Here is a 17,500-nt window from a genome sequence, read left to right on the forward strand (position 1 = left end):
TTTATTAATCATTTCAACAGCTACACATACCTGGAACTGTGAAAGAATTAATTACGCAAGAAAATATAAGTACAGTACAAGAACTTCCTTGCCAGTTTGGGAGGTGGTTGAAACTGGAGTAGCCAGAAGAAACCTAAGCAGACATTGGAAAAAAGGTGAAAGTGGAAATCAAACCCGGGTCATTTAAGCTGTGCTGATGCAGCAACGTTTTGCTGCACAGCTATGCTGCTATCTACTGTTTTTCATGTTTTTTAGACGTCCGATTTAAAACGTTGTGTTGACAGATGTCCAATTTCTTACTGGACAGGTTGAACTGACTTTTTTGGTCCAGGTCCAGTCTGAAAATGGACATTATGGTGGCATTCATTTTAAAAACATAGCAGTGCGTAAAACATTCAACAACCCTACCAAAATGGTACTACTGTCTTGATGTAGCACAGCAGCCTGTTTTGGGTGTGTTGATAATGTTCTTCTAGACACCGTTGTCCAATTCGCTACGTCCTGACTGTGTCCAAGGAGGGTGTATATTTGCCTGACACACACTTTCTCCGATGTGCGTGCAGTCCACCAATCCCTTCCATACTTTGGTGGCTTCGCGTACGGAGAGACACTCCCAATCTTTGCACTCCTCCACTTTCTGTACATGCGCCCATAGGCAACTTACACAGCGTTGATGACCCCACCCCTTAGTCTGGTCTTTCCCACCTCACCCAGCAGACTGGAGGCCAATTTTGTGTGCTCCAGGCATTAACCAAGTGTGCCTGCTAGAGCAGTGGTCCTCAACCACCGGTCCGTTGGTCATTTAGTACCGTATAATAAATAATTAGAGATCGCTACATCAGCAATAAAAACACTGCTTTTTTACAGGTGTTTTTGTCCCCAATCACCCCTAGGTGGGAGCAGTGCCCACCCCTAGGTGGGAGACCCTGCCGGTCTGTGAAATTCTATCTTATATGAAACCGGTCCTTGGTGCAAAAAAGGTAGGGGACCGCTGTGCTAGAGGACACCCAGCCGAGATTTGAACCCAGGAGCTCAGAATCTCGCCGCTGGTGTGCTAGCGGATTATCCCGCCTTTTATAAAGACACGTTCTTCAGTTTGTTAATGAGCTTAACATTCAACCATCTATCAACTTCTATATTTTCTTTTCCATTTATTGTAACATGCCACCTATGATCTAACCTGCTTTTCCTCTTCTTTTTTAGTATGCCTCGGGGGGTTGCCTGTTATCGCTGCACCACAGTGAAAAGCCAGAGCACGAGGAGATCTGCGAGTTTCGCCCGTACACCTGCCCCTGTCCTGGTGCCTCCTGCAAATGGCAGGGCTCACTGGAGGCAGTCATGCCCCACCTCATGCACGCCCACAAATCCATCACCACGCTGCAGGGTGAAGACATCGTCTTCCTGGCCACGGACATCAACCTGCCCGGTGCCGTGGACTGGGTCATGATGCAGTCTTGCTTCGGCCACCACTTCATGCTGGTGCTGGAGAAACAAGAGAAGTACGAAGGCCACCAGCAGTTCTTCGCCATCGTGCTTCTCATAGGTACTCGCAAGCAAGCCGAAAACTTCGCCTACCGCCTCGAGCTGAACGGCAACCGCAGACGGTTGACGTGGGAAGCCACGCCGCGATCGATTCACGACGGGGTGGCCGCAGCGATCATGAACAGTGACTGTCTTGTCTTTGACACCTCCATTGCCCATCTTTTTGCAGACAATGGCAACTTGGGTATCAATGTTACCATTTCCATGTGTTGAAGTGGGTTGAGTTGAAGAGGTAATTTTCCAGGTTTTGAATCCTGGATGACATTTGTACCTCATTGAATGGAGGGTCGGGGAATGACAGGTGAGATGCATTTGTGTGTCTTCAATTCAGGTTCCCTCACATGGAAGCACCTCTAGGGTCATGTGCTATATGAATCAGAGAGATGTTCATTCCTGAGACCCATGATTGTTGGCCTGGCACAAGCACAGCTGAGATTTAATCTTAGCTTGTTCAAGAAAATAAAGCCTCAGCTCAGCTCTCTGCCCTGGTTTAATGAGTAGGGCAATGAACAAAACCCTGCATAGACTGGAATTCATGCCCAAGCCGCTCAAGTCAAGGTCCAGCAGCAGTGGAGCTACAAGAAGCTACAAGATTGCTAACCAACTGGTAGGGTATGCCTCGCAGATGTACAATTTAGGTGGTATCAGGGCCTGAAGCAGTCGTAGAATGGCTTGTGAAATTCATTTGCACTGAAAATCATGTCTATGTGAAAAGACTCAGATGTTTAATTCTAAAATGTACTCATAGGATGTGGCTCAGACTAACAAGCTAACGGTGTAAATGGTGAAAATAAACATTTTTGGCAAGATGACTGCATGCCTCGCCACTATGTCCGTCAGGCTAAAAGCATGACCGCGCTTTCTTAAAAGTAATTTATAGAACCCTCGTTGTACCACAGTACACATACAGAAACCTTGCGTGGTATGAACAAACTCTGTGAATAATAAAGTACCCCATAACTGCTAATGTTAAACTATTAAAAATGTTTGTTTGTTTATATCGTGATATATATATTGTTTATGCCCGATTACATCATGCTTCCTCTCCACCAATGCCGATCCCTGCTCTGATTGAGGAAAACGAAGCTAACCCACGCCCCCTCCGACACGTGGGCAGCAGCCGTATGCATCTTGTCACCCACACTTTGACGAGTGCAGTGCAGCTCAGCACTGTGTACAGAGAGACACACCCTGACAGCACTCTTTTCCCATCTCTGTGCAGGCGCCTCATCTCTGTCAGCCAGCAAAGGTCGTAATTGCATTAGTTATGTGAGAGTCCCTATCCGGCTTTTTAAAATCCCACCCCTATCTGAACAACAGGCCAATCATTAAACTGTTCAGCCCAGCCGGCAGGCAGAGCTGAGATCCGATACGATGTATTCGAGATCCCAGCTCTGGTTCTAGCATTTTTCTGTTTTTACCGCTGCACCACCCGAGCGGCCGGTTTGTGAACATCTTTGTTCTTATTAAATATCCCAAGAATGTCCACAGATCTAAACACTCTTATACTTTTGCTGTTCCATAATAACAGACATTTGCAGCTAGCTGGTCTATGTTCACTCGTTAGACATGAGTGGAATTTACATTTCAGTAGAAGTTTGATTGTGTCTCCTTTATTGAAGTAAGGAAAATGCAGTACACAGTTTTGAAACCACTTCAGATTACAGCCTTGCAAGCAAGCCAGCTAGCTGTGTACAAAGTCACATTAGTTATAATGTTGGTACAACACCAGCCTATGCTAAGCTAAAGGATAGTGTAGGCTGAATAGAGTCTATGCTAAGCTACAGGATAGTATTGGCTGAATATATAATTGTAAAATCAGCCTTGCTTCACATCAATACATTGTCAGTAGCTATACAGTCATTATACCACAACAAAAGCAAACTGATGCAGGTGGCTTGGCACACAACTACCCTGTATGGACAAAAGTATTGGGGTACCTCTTCTTATGATTGACTTTATGTGTTTTAGCCATAACAATTGCTAACAGGTGTAATAAATCAATTATTTAAAAGAAATTATATGCCCCCAACTGCAGCCACAGTTTAGGGAAGGCCCATTCATGTTCCAGGATGACTGTGCCCCTGTGCACAAAGCAACCGAGTCCTGACCTTAGTCCCACTGAACAGCTTTGGAATGAACAGAAACATTAGGTACCCAGCCATACAAATGCTCTTTAGACTAAATGGGCACAAATTCCCACAGACATTCTTTATAGTTGTATGAGAAGCCTTCCCAGTAGCCTGTCTGTTAAAGCTGTAAAGATCACATAGGTCACTCTATTTTAATACCATTTGTTTTTAGAATCCGACAAGGTCATATAGTGTAAAATCTAATACAGTATAGTACACTTGTTAGTCATGGGTCAGCTATTCTTGATGTACATAATAAATTAGTTGCTAAGCATCAAAATAAAACATAACAGCACATTTATTTTGGTATTGCTACCACACATGTGACACTTGCACTTACTAATGCCAATCAAACTAGATTGGTTGTAAGTAGTACTTAATTTCATAGTACTTAGACATCACGATTTGGTCAGCACACTGCCAAAATATACCTATATAACAAACCTACAAGTTCCCTAAGATTCAGATTATCAGATTAGATTAGTTAAATATCAGTTTCAGATTGGACATAAAGTGATTTCTGTGGTCAATTTATTTTAACAGAATGCCAGTTTATAGAATCAGACTAAGCCAGATTTAGGTTCAGGGGTACTTTAATAAGGATATTGATTAAATCAGCAGCTATAACTTTTTTTGGCTGGTGACCCTCTTTTTATAGGCTAAACAAGGTTTTTCTGCCTGCCCTATCAGCTTATTTTCTCATTGCATTACTGTAAAATGTGCATATTTCACAAAATTGAAAATTTTAAATATGATAATTAAAATTTTTTATATTGCCACACATACCACTCAGCAAATTTCATTGTATGGTATTAATATCAAAGAAGGTTTAATCACATTTTACGATATTTAGCTAATACTGAGTGTCGGAGAAGCTTTAAAATAAATAGCCAAATGAATAAAATTATATAATTCTTAAAAATAAATTATTAATACGTTCACAAATTGGATTTGTGAATTAGTCATATATAAATGTTTAAATTAAAAAAAAAAGCCCACTTTAGTGGTCTCCACTTCATTGTTGAGAACTGCTGGGTCAAGTTCTTATGGCCACCACTAAAACTCTTTTCCCAAACTAGCATTAGGTCCAGTCTGTGATAAAATAATGTATTTATAATCTTCTTCTGCTTCTGAAATAAATCTCTCTTCATATACTGAATCTGATACTTGGTGGTGTGGTCCTCAGACATCACTCTGGACTTGATGACTGCATGTAAAAAATACGAGCCTGCATGACATGATGAATGAGCATCAGCTAAGCGTGTTGGATGCACATATCATACAGAGTTGGACTGGATTAGAGTTTTAGCCTGTGTTTGTTCATACTTCTATCTGAGGTAACATGGTTTTGTAAATATTGACAGAATTTAGTTTTGTTATTTGCTCTGTTGTTGTTGTTATGTCTCTTTAAATGAATTGTTTAGTCTAGATTTGTGCTCCAGCTTTTTTAAACTGCAACAGATTTGGGACTATTTTCACTTTCTAAGTCGACCTACAGCGCCTTACTCGTACACAAAGCCGAACTCTCAGAACCTCACAGGGCTCGGATTTCAGGTCTCCGATCCAAACTGCCAGTGTCTTTAAAGGACTGATTATACGAGACATTTATCGATGGTTTTGTAAGTGAAACTTCACAGCAGTAGCAGTACTATCCACACAACCCGACCTACACACAGAATCCTCTACGAAAACTACTCAGATACCTCCGTCGGACATGGACTGCACTTCTCATTGGACCCTGGTGGTCTTCAGAATGCCAAAATTCTTACAGCTTAGTCAAAATGATTCTGCTCTTTGTTAAAATTCTAATTAAGTTAAATAAATAACCTAAATTACAAATAAGCATGTATTCATATTTTTTTTATTTGAACATATACAGTTGTGTGTTTCTTAATGTAAATGTTGTGTAAAAATAGAAGGAAATATGTTTTTTGTAAGCTTTTGTGGTTCTGGTCAGTATCTTCTTCCCAAATGTGGTTTTATTCATCCAGTTGTCATGGTAACTCAGCCTAATAATTAGAATGAACAATAATAGGCTTAGAAGTGATACTACGAATGTTGCGCTACTGTTCTTGATACCTGCCATGTTCTATTACAGTTTAACGAGGCGATTAAGCATTGTGGGCTTCAAACTTATTCAACCCCCAATGCAAACTAGGTTGATTAGCAACACTAATCAAGGGCTTCATTAATTGCATCAGGTGTGCAAACACCTGGACTGGCTGAGGGTTTGTTGACTGTGATGTTTGATTGCATGTTAGGAATATGGCAAGTCAAGAGAAGAGATAATCAAAGGCAATCAAAATAAATGTTACTAGGAATACATCTGGAAGCGTACTTCACAAATTTAAAGTTAAAGGAACACTGGCTGCACCAGCTACTGTATGTGTGGCAGAAAGAAAAATCGATCACCGGTTGTCACCAGTTTCTTGGGGAGGCAGGTGGTCAGAAACCCTCGAGTGACTGCAAACGACCTGTAGCAAGTTTTGGTGGCAGAGACACTGAAGTTTCAGTTGGCATTCTAAACGCTAAAGGTGTCCATGCCTAAACTCCAAGATGTACACCTCTGCTGACCCGAAAACACAAGCAGTCCAATATGCTTCAACCATATAAGTAAGCCACAGAAGGTTCAGGACTCTGTTCTATTGAGCAATGGAACTTTTCAAGCCTATGGATCAGTGATATGCTTGGAGGAGGAAGAATAAAGCATATGCTGAAAAGAACACCCTGTCTAAAGTAAAGCATGGTGGTGGGCCATTGACTGGAGAAAACATCGTGTCTTCTGTGAGGAAGGTAAAGCGTGGGCATCATTTGGCGTTCCACATTTGCAACTGGTAAAGCTATTCATTTAATTCTATCCTGCCTTTTAAAAAATCTTGGAATGGACTCCCTTTTAATGGGATTTCTATTAAAGGCACAGTAAAATGTTTGTGTTTGCTCTTTGGCCATAGCTTAAGAAGGAAGATGTTTCATTTTTGTTAATTATGTAGTTCTAATTTGTAAAAAAAAAAAAAAAAATAAGTCAATTTTGGAAGGTTGTTTCATATTTTTGTCGTTTGGTTCTAATAACTTCCGTGGTTGTTTTAATTGTGTTGGTCTTTGATGGAGGAATACAGTAAGAGTAGCCTGGTCCTCTGTCATGCTAAGGCTTTTCTTAGGAATCTCCCCCTGGCCCAGGTAAACATGCCAAATGTCCTCCTTTACCAGTGAAGGTGTTGGTGCAGGAATCAATTTGAACTTTAAAACTGCCTGGTTGCTATGACCCTTAATTACATGTTTCAATGCATTATCCTGTAACTTTTGTAAAGCAATTGATCAAGTATATTGTGTTATTTAACATTTCATACAGTAATGGTGTGTTTGTCGTTGATGTACCATTGAAACCACCAAGAAATGGTCTGTGGGGTGACTAGTGACACAAAGCAATATTAAAATCATACATATAATAAACATAAAAAATTTAGAACAACCAGGCAGATAAATGACCAATTTATAAGTGCTGCTGCAAAGAAATAGATTTTAAGAACACTTGCAGATTTTATTCACCAATCAGGTTAAATATAAATAATATTAATCTATCAAAAGCTTTAATTATACAAATTATAACAATTAGGCCTTTGCATTTATGAAATGAACCCTTGTACATGTGGAAAAAATAATACATAACCTATTTTACATCCTGTTATCTGAAAGTAAAAATCCTGCATCACCTCTAAATTTTAATAACCTTATGTTTTTACTTTTATTTACCAGCTTATCTTCCATTAACACTGCATACGATTTTACAAAAATAAAATGACACCATTTTGTTTTTGCTGAGAGGAAATAAAACAATGTACTACCACTAAATCACTTTTGTGTTTTGTTTCACTTGTATCATTTGTATTAATATTAAAATCTTTCTACGTCAAATCAATTATGCATGTATAAAAAACATTCAAGTCTTGTTTCAGTGGTGCCTGTATTCTTTGTCATAGTTATGTTTTCTGTCAGCATCTCTATCTCTTTCCCGATCGCTCCCCTTCTCCCTTTCTCTTTCTTTATAATTTCTCTCTTTATCTTGGTCCCTTTCTCTTTCTGTTTCCCTACCACTGTCCCTCTCTCTGTATCTGTCTGTATCTCGCTCTCTCTTTTTGCCCCTATCCCTTTCTGGTTCCCTATCTCCTCTGTCTCGCTCTTGTTCCCGTTCTCTGTAATTTTCACTCCCCCTGCTGTCTCTCTCACGCTCACCTTCTCTGCCTCGTTCCCTATCGCTGTTGTCTTTACTCCTGTCCGTCCTTCTTTCTTCCTCTCTGTCTCTCCTTTCACTTCCATGCTGAGATCTGGACCTGTCCGGTTCCTCTGGTCTGTCCTGCTGGTTTCTCATCTCTTGACCTCTGGACTCTGGTGCCCCTTTCAGGGTGTACTTCTCATAGCCTGTGTCCTCCTTCTCCTTCTTTACCCGTACTGGTGAAGTGGATGGAGATTCAGCTTCTGTGGCCTTCCTCTTTTCTTTCTTTTCCTTCTTTTTCTTCTTCTTTTCTTTTTTATCTAAGAGTTAATAAGATGGCATGTCTATGAACAGACTCTCAGCGAGAATTATGAGTTATGGATTGAGATTGCACCATATAAAAACTGTTTTACCTTTTTTTGGTTTCTTGGCAGGCAGGAGGGAATCTTCTAAAGACGCGGGTGAAGAGGGCACTTTGGGAGCACACCCTTCCTCCCTAAGCTTTTTGGTTATATCGTCAATGTCGTCGGAATCTTTAGGGGGGCGATAATTTGCCACATGGTCCACTCGTAATGTCCGACCTTTGATCTGTAGAAGCACAGATGTAGTGTAAAGTGATGTTAAAGATGAGTTTAATGGCCCCTAACCCAGCCATTTAAATTCACAGTAGCCCTGTGTTTACCTTTACAAGTAAAGTGACGTGGTGAGGGATTTAAACCCAACAACACTATACCTACTGCTGAGCAGGATAATTATATTATACCCTGTCACAATTTTGCTTCCAGCACCATTGCAGCATTACTGAAAGTGAATGAAATTATAAAGAATATACTGTATGATATAGTAACTGATATGAAATGAAACAACTGATATGCTTCCAGCTTTGTGGGCCAGTTTGAGAAAGGGCGCTTCCTGTTCCAGCATGACTACTTTCCCTGTGCATATACTAACGTCTATAAAGACATGGTTTGACCAGTTTGGTGAGGAGGAACTTCAGTGGCACGCAACGAGTCCTGAAATCAATCTAACCGATGAGCCCTGTTAGGATCTGAACCTTTTGGATTAATTGGAATGTTGATTATAAGCCAGGTATTCTTAGTTAACATCAGTGCCCAACCTTTCAACAAACTGGGCAAAATTCCCACAAAGATACATAAAAACATTCAAAGGTGAGAGGATGTGTTAAAATAAAAAATAAAGTTAACCCCCAAAGTAAAGAACAGAAGGAATCAAGGCTATAAGCCAAAAATACAAAAACAACCTTTTAGTTAGTATGTTCTCAATAATGCTTTCCTACATTTTTACAGGAGGGCTTTCCTATAACCTAAATCCTCCAGCTATACTGTGCCAGCAGGACTGCACCAGCCTGGAGGTCCAGACTTGTACAAGGTACCACTAAAGACAGACTATATTGTACACACATTTCTATTCATCTAATAATGATTTTTACCTTCATGCCATTAAAGTTATCCACTGCTAGGATTGTGCTTCTTTGATCCTCGTAACACAGGAAGCAAAACCCTTTCGACTTGCCCGTCTTCTTATCTCGCACCAAGTTAATGTTGGCAATCTCACCATACCTGACACACACAGAAAAAAAGTGCTGCAATAAACCAGACAGAGGTGAAGAAAGAAAAGTGGTTTCTGTAGAGAAAGACCAAGGATGGAAAATTAAACTGGACTTACTGAGAGAAAACACAGATGATGTCTCCTTCTGTCAAATCGAATGGAAATCCACCTGTAGGTGGATACAAAGGGATATAATTTAATCTAACAGGTATAGAAAATCAATTACATTAAATGAACAAGATGCGACCAACTTTGTGGCAATAGTTTGGACAAGGCCCTTTCCTGTTCCAGCATGAAATTGACAACGCAAGTCATAAAAACTTAGTTTGATGAGTTTGATGTGGGGGAACTCCAGTTGTCCTGACCTCAACCCCACTGACCACATTTAGGATGAATCAAAAGGCATACAAACACTACCATAATGCCAATACTGATCTTGTTCACTTACCAATGAAGATCCAGGCGCTGTCCCTGTACTGAACATGCCATGACACTGAGTCTTTTATTCCCAGATCAGCTTCTCTTTCATTTAGTTCATTGATCAGCTTCACCTTTGTGAGTGGACTGTATGAAGAGGTAAAAAATATCACTGGTTAAATGGATGCAAACTGGGGAAGATAAAGAATGTCAAGTAATTTTTGGTAATTCCACCTTGATCATTATTTAGATTGGGTAATTGCTACTAGGGCGGCACGGTGGCTAAGTGGGTAGCACTGTCGCCTCACAGCAAAAAGGTCCTGGGTTCGATCCCCAGGTGGGGCGGTCCGGGTCCTTTCTGTGTGGAGTTTGCATGGGTTTCCTCTGGGTGCTCCGGTTTCCTCCCACAGTCCAAAGACATGCAAGTGAGGTGAATTGGAGACACTAAATTGTCCACGTCTGTGTTCGATATAATGTTGAGAAGTGATGAACCTTGTGTAATGAGTAACTAGCATGTCTGTCATGAATGTTTGTTTGTTTGTTTGTTTATTAGGATTTAACGTCATGTTTTACACTTTGGTTACATTCATGACAGGAACGGTAGTTACTCATTACACAAGGTTCATCACTTCTCAACATTATATCGAACACAGACGTGGACAATTTAGTGTCTCCAATTCACCTCACTTGCATGTCTTTGGACTGTGGGAGGAAACCGGAGCACCCGGAGTAAACCCACACAGACACGGGGAGAACATGCAAACTCCACACAGAAAGGACCCGGACCGCCCCACCTGGGGTTCGAACCCAGGACCTTCTTTGTCATGAATGTAACCAAAATAGTAAAACATGACATTAAAATACCAATGAAGAAACAAACAATTGCTACTAGTAACTTGTTTACTGTTTAGCATGAGTAATTATTGTCTCTTCCATCTTATTCGTTGTGAAACTTATTTATTATTTAGTGGGTGGTCGTTTTTGTTATTTCCAACCTGTTATTTATCTGGAGTTCATAAATTATGTTACTCCCTACTTTTGTTAATTCCAGTGATTTTCGCTACAAGCAAAATCAGCATGGATCGATTTTCTTCTTTCACTTAGTTTATTGTTAACCAGAGGTAATATATATGTAATATATATGTTATCTTTACCTATTCCTCATAAAATAGCAATGATCATTTATTGCCTACGCCTTGTTCTCATTTATCATGGGAAATGTCTGGTACTTCATTCTTGTTCATTGTTAAGTAGGGTTTCATTTATTACTTCTGCCTCGTTTAGTATTAATCCAGGGTCATTTATTATCTAAATTAACTGTATAATAAATCATTATGATTTTGTTACATGATAAAATAACACGAAGATAATAAAACTGTCGTCAAATCACGTCATGTCCATGCTTTTCTGTTCTATTTTATTGCTTTGCATATTTTAGTGAACTGTGGAATGGAGAGAGAAGGATAATTAACAGAAAGTATAAATAAAAAACAGAAAATTTATGTTTTAAATTCTGTATTTTTATCTCTGCTTTATTACAACTTAATCTAATGCCAGTATGCACTGTTTGCATAACTTAATTGAAGTGCTATTTGGAAAGCTACACGCTAAAGTAATGTAGCACACAGAGCTCTGAGGACTTTATGGCTAAGCTAGCTTTACGGTAGTTTTTTGGTCTTTTAATAATTTTACACATTATAAGTTATGCAGAGTAATAACATTTGAACTATTTATTTACAAAACATAAACGTTACTTACTTCATTGTAGGTTTATACTCTCACAGACATGGATGTAATTCCGCGAGTGTTTTTTAAACTGTGGTCGGTAGCAGTATATTCTTCCGGGTGGAAAACCGCAAAGGATTGTGGGTATTGTGGTTTATTAAGTATCAAAACAAATATGGTCGAAAATAGTAGCATGTAGAAATTGTTTTGCTAATATATAAATTATGTTATTTTAGTTGTTGTTTTTGGTGATGGTAATGTAACGTTACAATGAAATATTGTCTATAAGAAGACAATTTTCATGCTTAATTTTATTTATTTATTAGAATTTTAACATAATGTTTTGGACACACTGGTTTTAACGTCATGTTTTTGGACACACTTTGGTTTTAACGTCATGTTTTGGACACACTGGTTTTAACGTCATGTTTTGGACACACTTTGGTTTTAACATCATGTTTTTGGACACTTTGGTTTTAACGTCATGTTTTTGGACACACTGGTTTTAACGTCATGTTTTGGACACTTTGGTTTTAACGTCATGTTTTGGACACACTTTGGTTTTAACGTCATGTTTTGGACACACTTTGGTTTTAACGTCATGTTTTGGACACACTTTGGTTTTAACGTCATGTTTTGGACACACTGGTTTTAACGTCATGTTTTGGACACACTTTGGTTTTAACGTCATGTTTTGGACACACTGGTTTTAACGTCATGTTTTGGACACACTTTGGTTTTAACGTCATGTTTTGGACACACTTTGGTTTTAACGTCATGTTTTTGGACACACTTTGGTTTTAACGTCATGTTATGGACACACTTTGGTTTTAACATCATGTTTTGGACACACTTTGGTTTTAAAGTCATGTTTTTGGACACACTTTGGTTTTAACGTCATGTTATGGACACACTTTGGTTTTAACGTCATGTTATGGACACACTTTGGTTTTAACGTCATGTTTTGGACACACTTTGGTTTTAACATCATGTTTTTGGACACACTTTGGTTTTAACGTCATGTTTTTGGACACACTTTGGTTTTAACGTCATGTTTTGGACACACTTTGGTTTTAACGTCATGTTTTGGACACACTTTGGTTTTAACGTCATGTTTTGGACACACTTTGGTTTTAACGTCATGTTTTTGGACACACTTTGGTTTTAACGTCATGTTTTGGACACACTTTGGTTTTAACGTCATGTTTTGGACACACTTTGGTTTTAACATCATGTTTTTGGACACACTTTGGTTTTAACGTCATGTTTTTGGACACACTTTGGTTTTAACGTCATGTTTTGGACACACTTTGGTTTTAACATCATGTTTTACACACTTTGGTTACATTCATGACAGAAACGGTAGTTATGTGTTACACAAGATTCATCAGTTCACAAGTTTAATGTCAAACACAATCATGGACAATTTTGTATCTTCAATTCACCTCATTTGCATGTCTTTGGACTGTGGGAGGAAACCGGAGCTCCCGGAGGAAACCTACGCAGACACGGCAAGAACATGCAAACTCCACACAGAAAGGACCCGGACCGCTGCTTCATTTTACAAGCATGACAATTGTAGTTTAATGTTGACCACGTCTGGCTTAATACTTCTGAGATAATTAGATTAGTAGTATTGTTTCCATGCTGTTGTTTTTTTCGTTGTATACCCCGTAGTTACTAAAAATCGTGATTTGGTTTGACTTAAAGCAGGTCCTCATTGTAGCCAGCAATACATTAATTTCAATGCAAATAAACAAACACATTGGTTAAAAATATAGGTTGCTGCTAAAAATGTCTAAAAAATACAACTTATTCAACAATTATTGAAAAAGACTTGAGTATTTGCGCTTTGTGAAAAAATAAGTATTGGTTCACCCTACAATTTCAGCCATTTTTAACAAAAATTGTTGCCCTTTAGTTTTAGACATGAATGACATTCAGCTGTATTTGACAGTCCTCGTCAAGCATCATCGCCAGACCTCAAACATTGTATTTTGAGTAATCGCAAATTCTCAAAAACATTAAACCCATTTGGGAATCATTCTTTTAATATGGGTGAGGTGAGACCCATAGAAGACCATTTATAGGTCCAACAGAATTGATGAAATGAGACATGAAAAGTGCCATATTTAAACCAAACTACTATAGATTGTAATAAGGTCATAAACAGGATTACAAAAAATGAAAGACCACCACAAGGGCAAATTAAAAATCACCCATTTGTTGCTACTGCTGTTGTTTACAGTTGTCATGGTGTATTCACAGCCTCACCTTCAGTGACTACTCCTACTTTCACTGGGACCCTTGTGCAGTTTTCTATGGAGAGTTCTGGATTTGAATACATACTGTACTTTCCTGTAGGATACTGTTCAATGACAAATGGGCTTAAAACGTACCATAAAATGCAATCAAAATAGGTAAACATTTCACATTAACTGTGAACCAGCATTATAGTGTGTATGACATGCATTTATATAAACTACAGTTTATTTAATATATCTTTATTTGTTTTATGCTTTTAAAATTGCATACATTTATTTTTATACAGGATTATTTGTCTTACCACCCAGAAATATTGGACACAATTACACAATAATAAAATGTTACTATTACAGAAAACGCATCTGTGGGATGTCTATATTGTATAAAACACTTGAAAATACAGGTATGTACAAACACGTCACAGTATTAATCTAACTACATTCTTCTTAACTTAGTTTTGACACACTGCCCTGTGCAATTTTACAATTTACCTAAACTAGCTTATAACTTGTTTAATGTACTTATGAACTGGCTAGTTACCTAATGAAAATAATCTGTCCTCCTGACCTACTAAAACTTAACATGCATATAAAAAGTTTACAAGATGTGAATATGATAGCACTCATGGAAAGAATTTTATGGTCAGTTATAACAAAGATTAAGTTATTTGGCCACAGTGATCAGGAAAGTGTTAGCAGGCATTCAAAAATGACAATAATGTACCTACTGTCAAACATGATGCTGGTAGTATTATAGGTTTTGGGTCTGTTTTGCTGTCAGTGGAACTGTTGTATTGGATAACATGTACTGGCTGAAAACAAAGATTACCTCAAAAGTCTTGAATGTTTAATACAACTGGAAATGACTCAACAGGAAATGACTCAAAACACACTGACTAAATAAGGAATTAACCTTAACCCTATTCGGGAATATGTAAACTGTACTATACAGGATAATGGCTAATAAAAACAGCAAATTGGGATTAAAACAAACTGAACAGATGCAGTAATATTTTCACAAATGCCACAATAAACCCATATTTAACATTAAAGCAAGCTATTGGAAGAACACTATTAAATACAAAATACAAAGTTATACAAAATTATTAAGAAATTACTGGACAAGCATTAGACCAGTCAGGTAAAAAGTCTACTACAAACTACAGACTTACATTTATAGAGCAAACAAAAAGAATAAAAAAACCAGACAATATGCTCCCATGCTTTCTGTTGAGAAAAAGTGAGCCAAAAGTAAATAAAGCCATCTGTTCCATTACGTGGATGAAATGGGCAGACTCTCATCCATTATGTGATACGACTCTTCCATTTGTTGGTTGATGTCAAAACACTTAACAGTTTCCCCATAAACACTGGACTAAATGAAGGATGTCCTTAATTGCTACAGAGAGTTTTAAGATAATGCAGAAGTGGTGAAAGGTATTGTAGCAGGTTTCCTAAAAATGAACTGGCAATGATCGAGTTCGTTTCTGCTTTGGCTGGCAATTGTCTGATCTCCATGTCCTTCTGAGGCATCAGAGGCTTTACTGCAGCAGTGACTGGCCTTAATGCAAGAAAAAATGGCACAGAGTTGCTGTCGGACCTCCTTTTGCCAGAAGGCATAGACAAGAGGGTTGATCAAGGAGTTGGAGAGCGCCAGCATCCATAGATGGTTTTCTAAAAACCTGTAAAGCTTGCATGATGGGCAGAGAACCTGTACAACACTGACCACAAAGAAGGGGCACCAGCAAAGAGTGATGCAGCCAATCAAAACTGCGACAGTCTTCAGGGCCTTGACGTGCACCCAGTAACGGTTTGGCAGGACGCAGCTGGAATTCACTTGCGTGGCTTGCTGAATGCGCCGCTGATGGCTCCATGCAATCTTCAGGATGTCCAGATAGAAGTAGATGAAGACCAAGAGTATGGGGAAGAATACAATACAAAAGACTATGATAATGCTTTGTGGGTTGATTACTGAGAAGAATGTACAAATGCTTTCATAGTCACCGTGCTGCATATCCTCAACCATATGAGGCAGGAAGCCAATGGACGCAGATATCAACCATAAGCACAACAAGGCTCCAATGATCGTCTTTGTTCCCATGACTTGAGTGTAGCGAAGAGGCAGTTTGATAGCAATGTAACGATCAAGTGAGATGAAAAACATGGTGAGGATGGAAGCAGTAGATGGTGTGATGACAAAAGCCATTTTTAACAAACACAATTCCTTATTCATGGAGGACAGACGTCCTTTCATGGCATAACTGGCAAGAGCAGTAATAGCCAGACCGACTAGGATGTCAGCAACAGCCAGGTTTAGGACAAAGCACCAGTTCTGACTGCCCCTCTTCCATATCAGCAAAACCAAGGCAATAGCTACCAGGATGTTGGTGGAGATGATAAGAATGGATTCCATGCTGAGGATCAAACCTACGATTTCTCCATTTATAGATTCCTGGGTGTGAGTTGTAAAGACTGGAGTAGTCGAAGTCACATCCCTGAAATAGTCCCTCACAGAGTATACAGTTCCATTCTTTGTAACCATTGTCAAATTTCTGTCCTCGATGTCTGGAGAAACGACAGACTTTACATCATTTACAGCTCAAAATGATTTAATAAACTCGTGAAGCAACAAAAACAATGTCGGGTTTCAGATGCCAGACTCTTGTCTGAGGATGTCTCTTTGTTACTGCAGCATTTACTCAGCTACAGTTGAGCTTTTACTGGTCCGACCCTTGTCCAGTCTGGCTGTCATCCAAGTCCCATCAGTGGATCTCTAGTGCATACTTCCTGTTTAAAGATCCTTTTTCATTACTCTTCTGTGTTGTGTGGATTTCAAAACATAACCCAAATATGTGTGTTAAATAGAAAAACAGATAAACATCTGAACTTCAGATATCGTGTTAGCAATGAATTGCTAAAAATACCTCCTGGGAAAAGTTCCTTTTGAATATATTTGTGTTTTCCCAGTTCTGTTAGGAAAGGGATTACAGGTTAATAACATGATGCCTGTCTAATAATCCTTGTGAAACAATACCACTACCATTAACAATACCACTAACATTTCTTTTTGAATTCGGTTGTCTGTTCTGTATTTTATTTGTAGTATCTAGTTCTGATTTCTTAAAAAAAATACCAAAGCAGAGTCAGAGTTGCGGCTGCCAGTATGATTAATACTTTTTCCCCCAACAAAAAAACCTTATCATCTGTAATAATTTATTTATGAATAAATCTTTCCAAAGCTCATCCAAAAAATCTTTTTGGAGTCCTTATTGTAAATGCTCTCAGCATGGGAACTTTCCATTTCCAGTCTTTAGGGTAACAACAGCACCATTTATTTTTAGTATAATTTACCAAATATGTGTAAAACCTTGTGAACTAAATATTAATTGTACTTTTTTTTTAATTTACAAGTACTTTCAATTACTGATTTGTTCTGGTCTAGGTCATAGTGGGCACAAATGAAAACATATGCTGGATAACACACTGGACAGAGTGCCATTCTAGGACAGAGCAATATACTACATTAATTTACTTACTTACTCTTAGGAGTAAGTACCTGCGGAAACGCCACACAGACAGAGGGATATCATAAAAAAGTATTAATAGATACTACTAATAGATATTGACCCTGTAACCTAATG

The 17,500-nt window shown here is 38.6% G+C and overlaps 3 protein-coding genes across 8 annotated transcripts in view; 1 reads left to right on the plus strand and 2 right to left on the minus strand.

Annotated features, from left to right (window-relative positions):
• siah2l (seven in absentia homolog 2 (Drosophila)-like) overlaps positions 1 to 2,977 on the plus strand; it is a 32,399-nt gene extending 29,422 nt beyond the window's left edge. The window contains exon 2 of the mRNA XM_063011045.1: positions 1,204 to 2,977. Within this exon, the coding sequence (XP_062867115.1) occupies positions 1,204 to 1,755 (552 nt within the window). The 3' untranslated portion in view covers positions 1,756 to 2,977. The remainder of the gene's footprint in view (positions 1 to 1,203) is intronic.
• Positions 1 to 11,708, minus strand: part of rbmx2 (RNA binding motif protein X-linked 2) — a 45,229-nt gene extending 33,521 nt beyond the window's left edge. For 4 of the 6 annotated variants that reach the window (XM_063011042.1, XM_063011040.1, XM_063011043.1 and 1 more), the window contains exons 1-6: positions 11,629 to 11,708; positions 9,902 to 10,017; positions 9,571 to 9,622; positions 9,335 to 9,464; positions 8,298 to 8,472; positions 7,905 to 8,204 (exon numbers count right to left, since the gene is read on the minus strand). In XM_063011042.1, the coding sequence (XP_062867112.1) occupies positions 7,905 to 8,204; positions 8,298 to 8,472; positions 9,335 to 9,464; positions 9,571 to 9,622; positions 9,902 to 10,017; positions 11,629 to 11,633 (778 nt within the window). In that variant the 5' untranslated portion in view covers positions 11,634 to 11,708. Of the gene's footprint in view, positions 1 to 5,581; positions 5,684 to 7,271; positions 8,205 to 8,297; positions 8,473 to 9,334; positions 9,465 to 9,570; positions 9,623 to 9,901; positions 10,018 to 11,628 lie in introns of those variants that run through there. The other 2 variants (XM_063011044.1, XM_063011039.1) reach the window with 2 other exon arrangements.
• A 3,562-nt stretch (positions 11,709 to 15,270) lies between these two features.
• Positions 15,271 to 16,401, minus strand: LOC134330859 (glucose-dependent insulinotropic receptor). The gene has a single exon (XM_063012129.1). The coding sequence runs from the start codon at positions 16,399 to 16,401 to the stop codon at positions 15,271 to 15,273; it is 1,131 nt and encodes a 376-aa protein (XP_062868199.1).
• Positions 16,402 to 17,500: the final 1,099 nt, after the last annotated feature.

The sequence above is a fragment of the Trichomycterus rosablanca genome, chromosome 16 (assembly GCF_030014385.1).
Source record: "Trichomycterus rosablanca isolate fTriRos1 chromosome 16, fTriRos1.hap1, whole genome shotgun sequence".
Classification (NCBI taxonomy): Eukaryota; Metazoa; Chordata; class Actinopteri; order Siluriformes; family Trichomycteridae; genus Trichomycterus; species Trichomycterus rosablanca.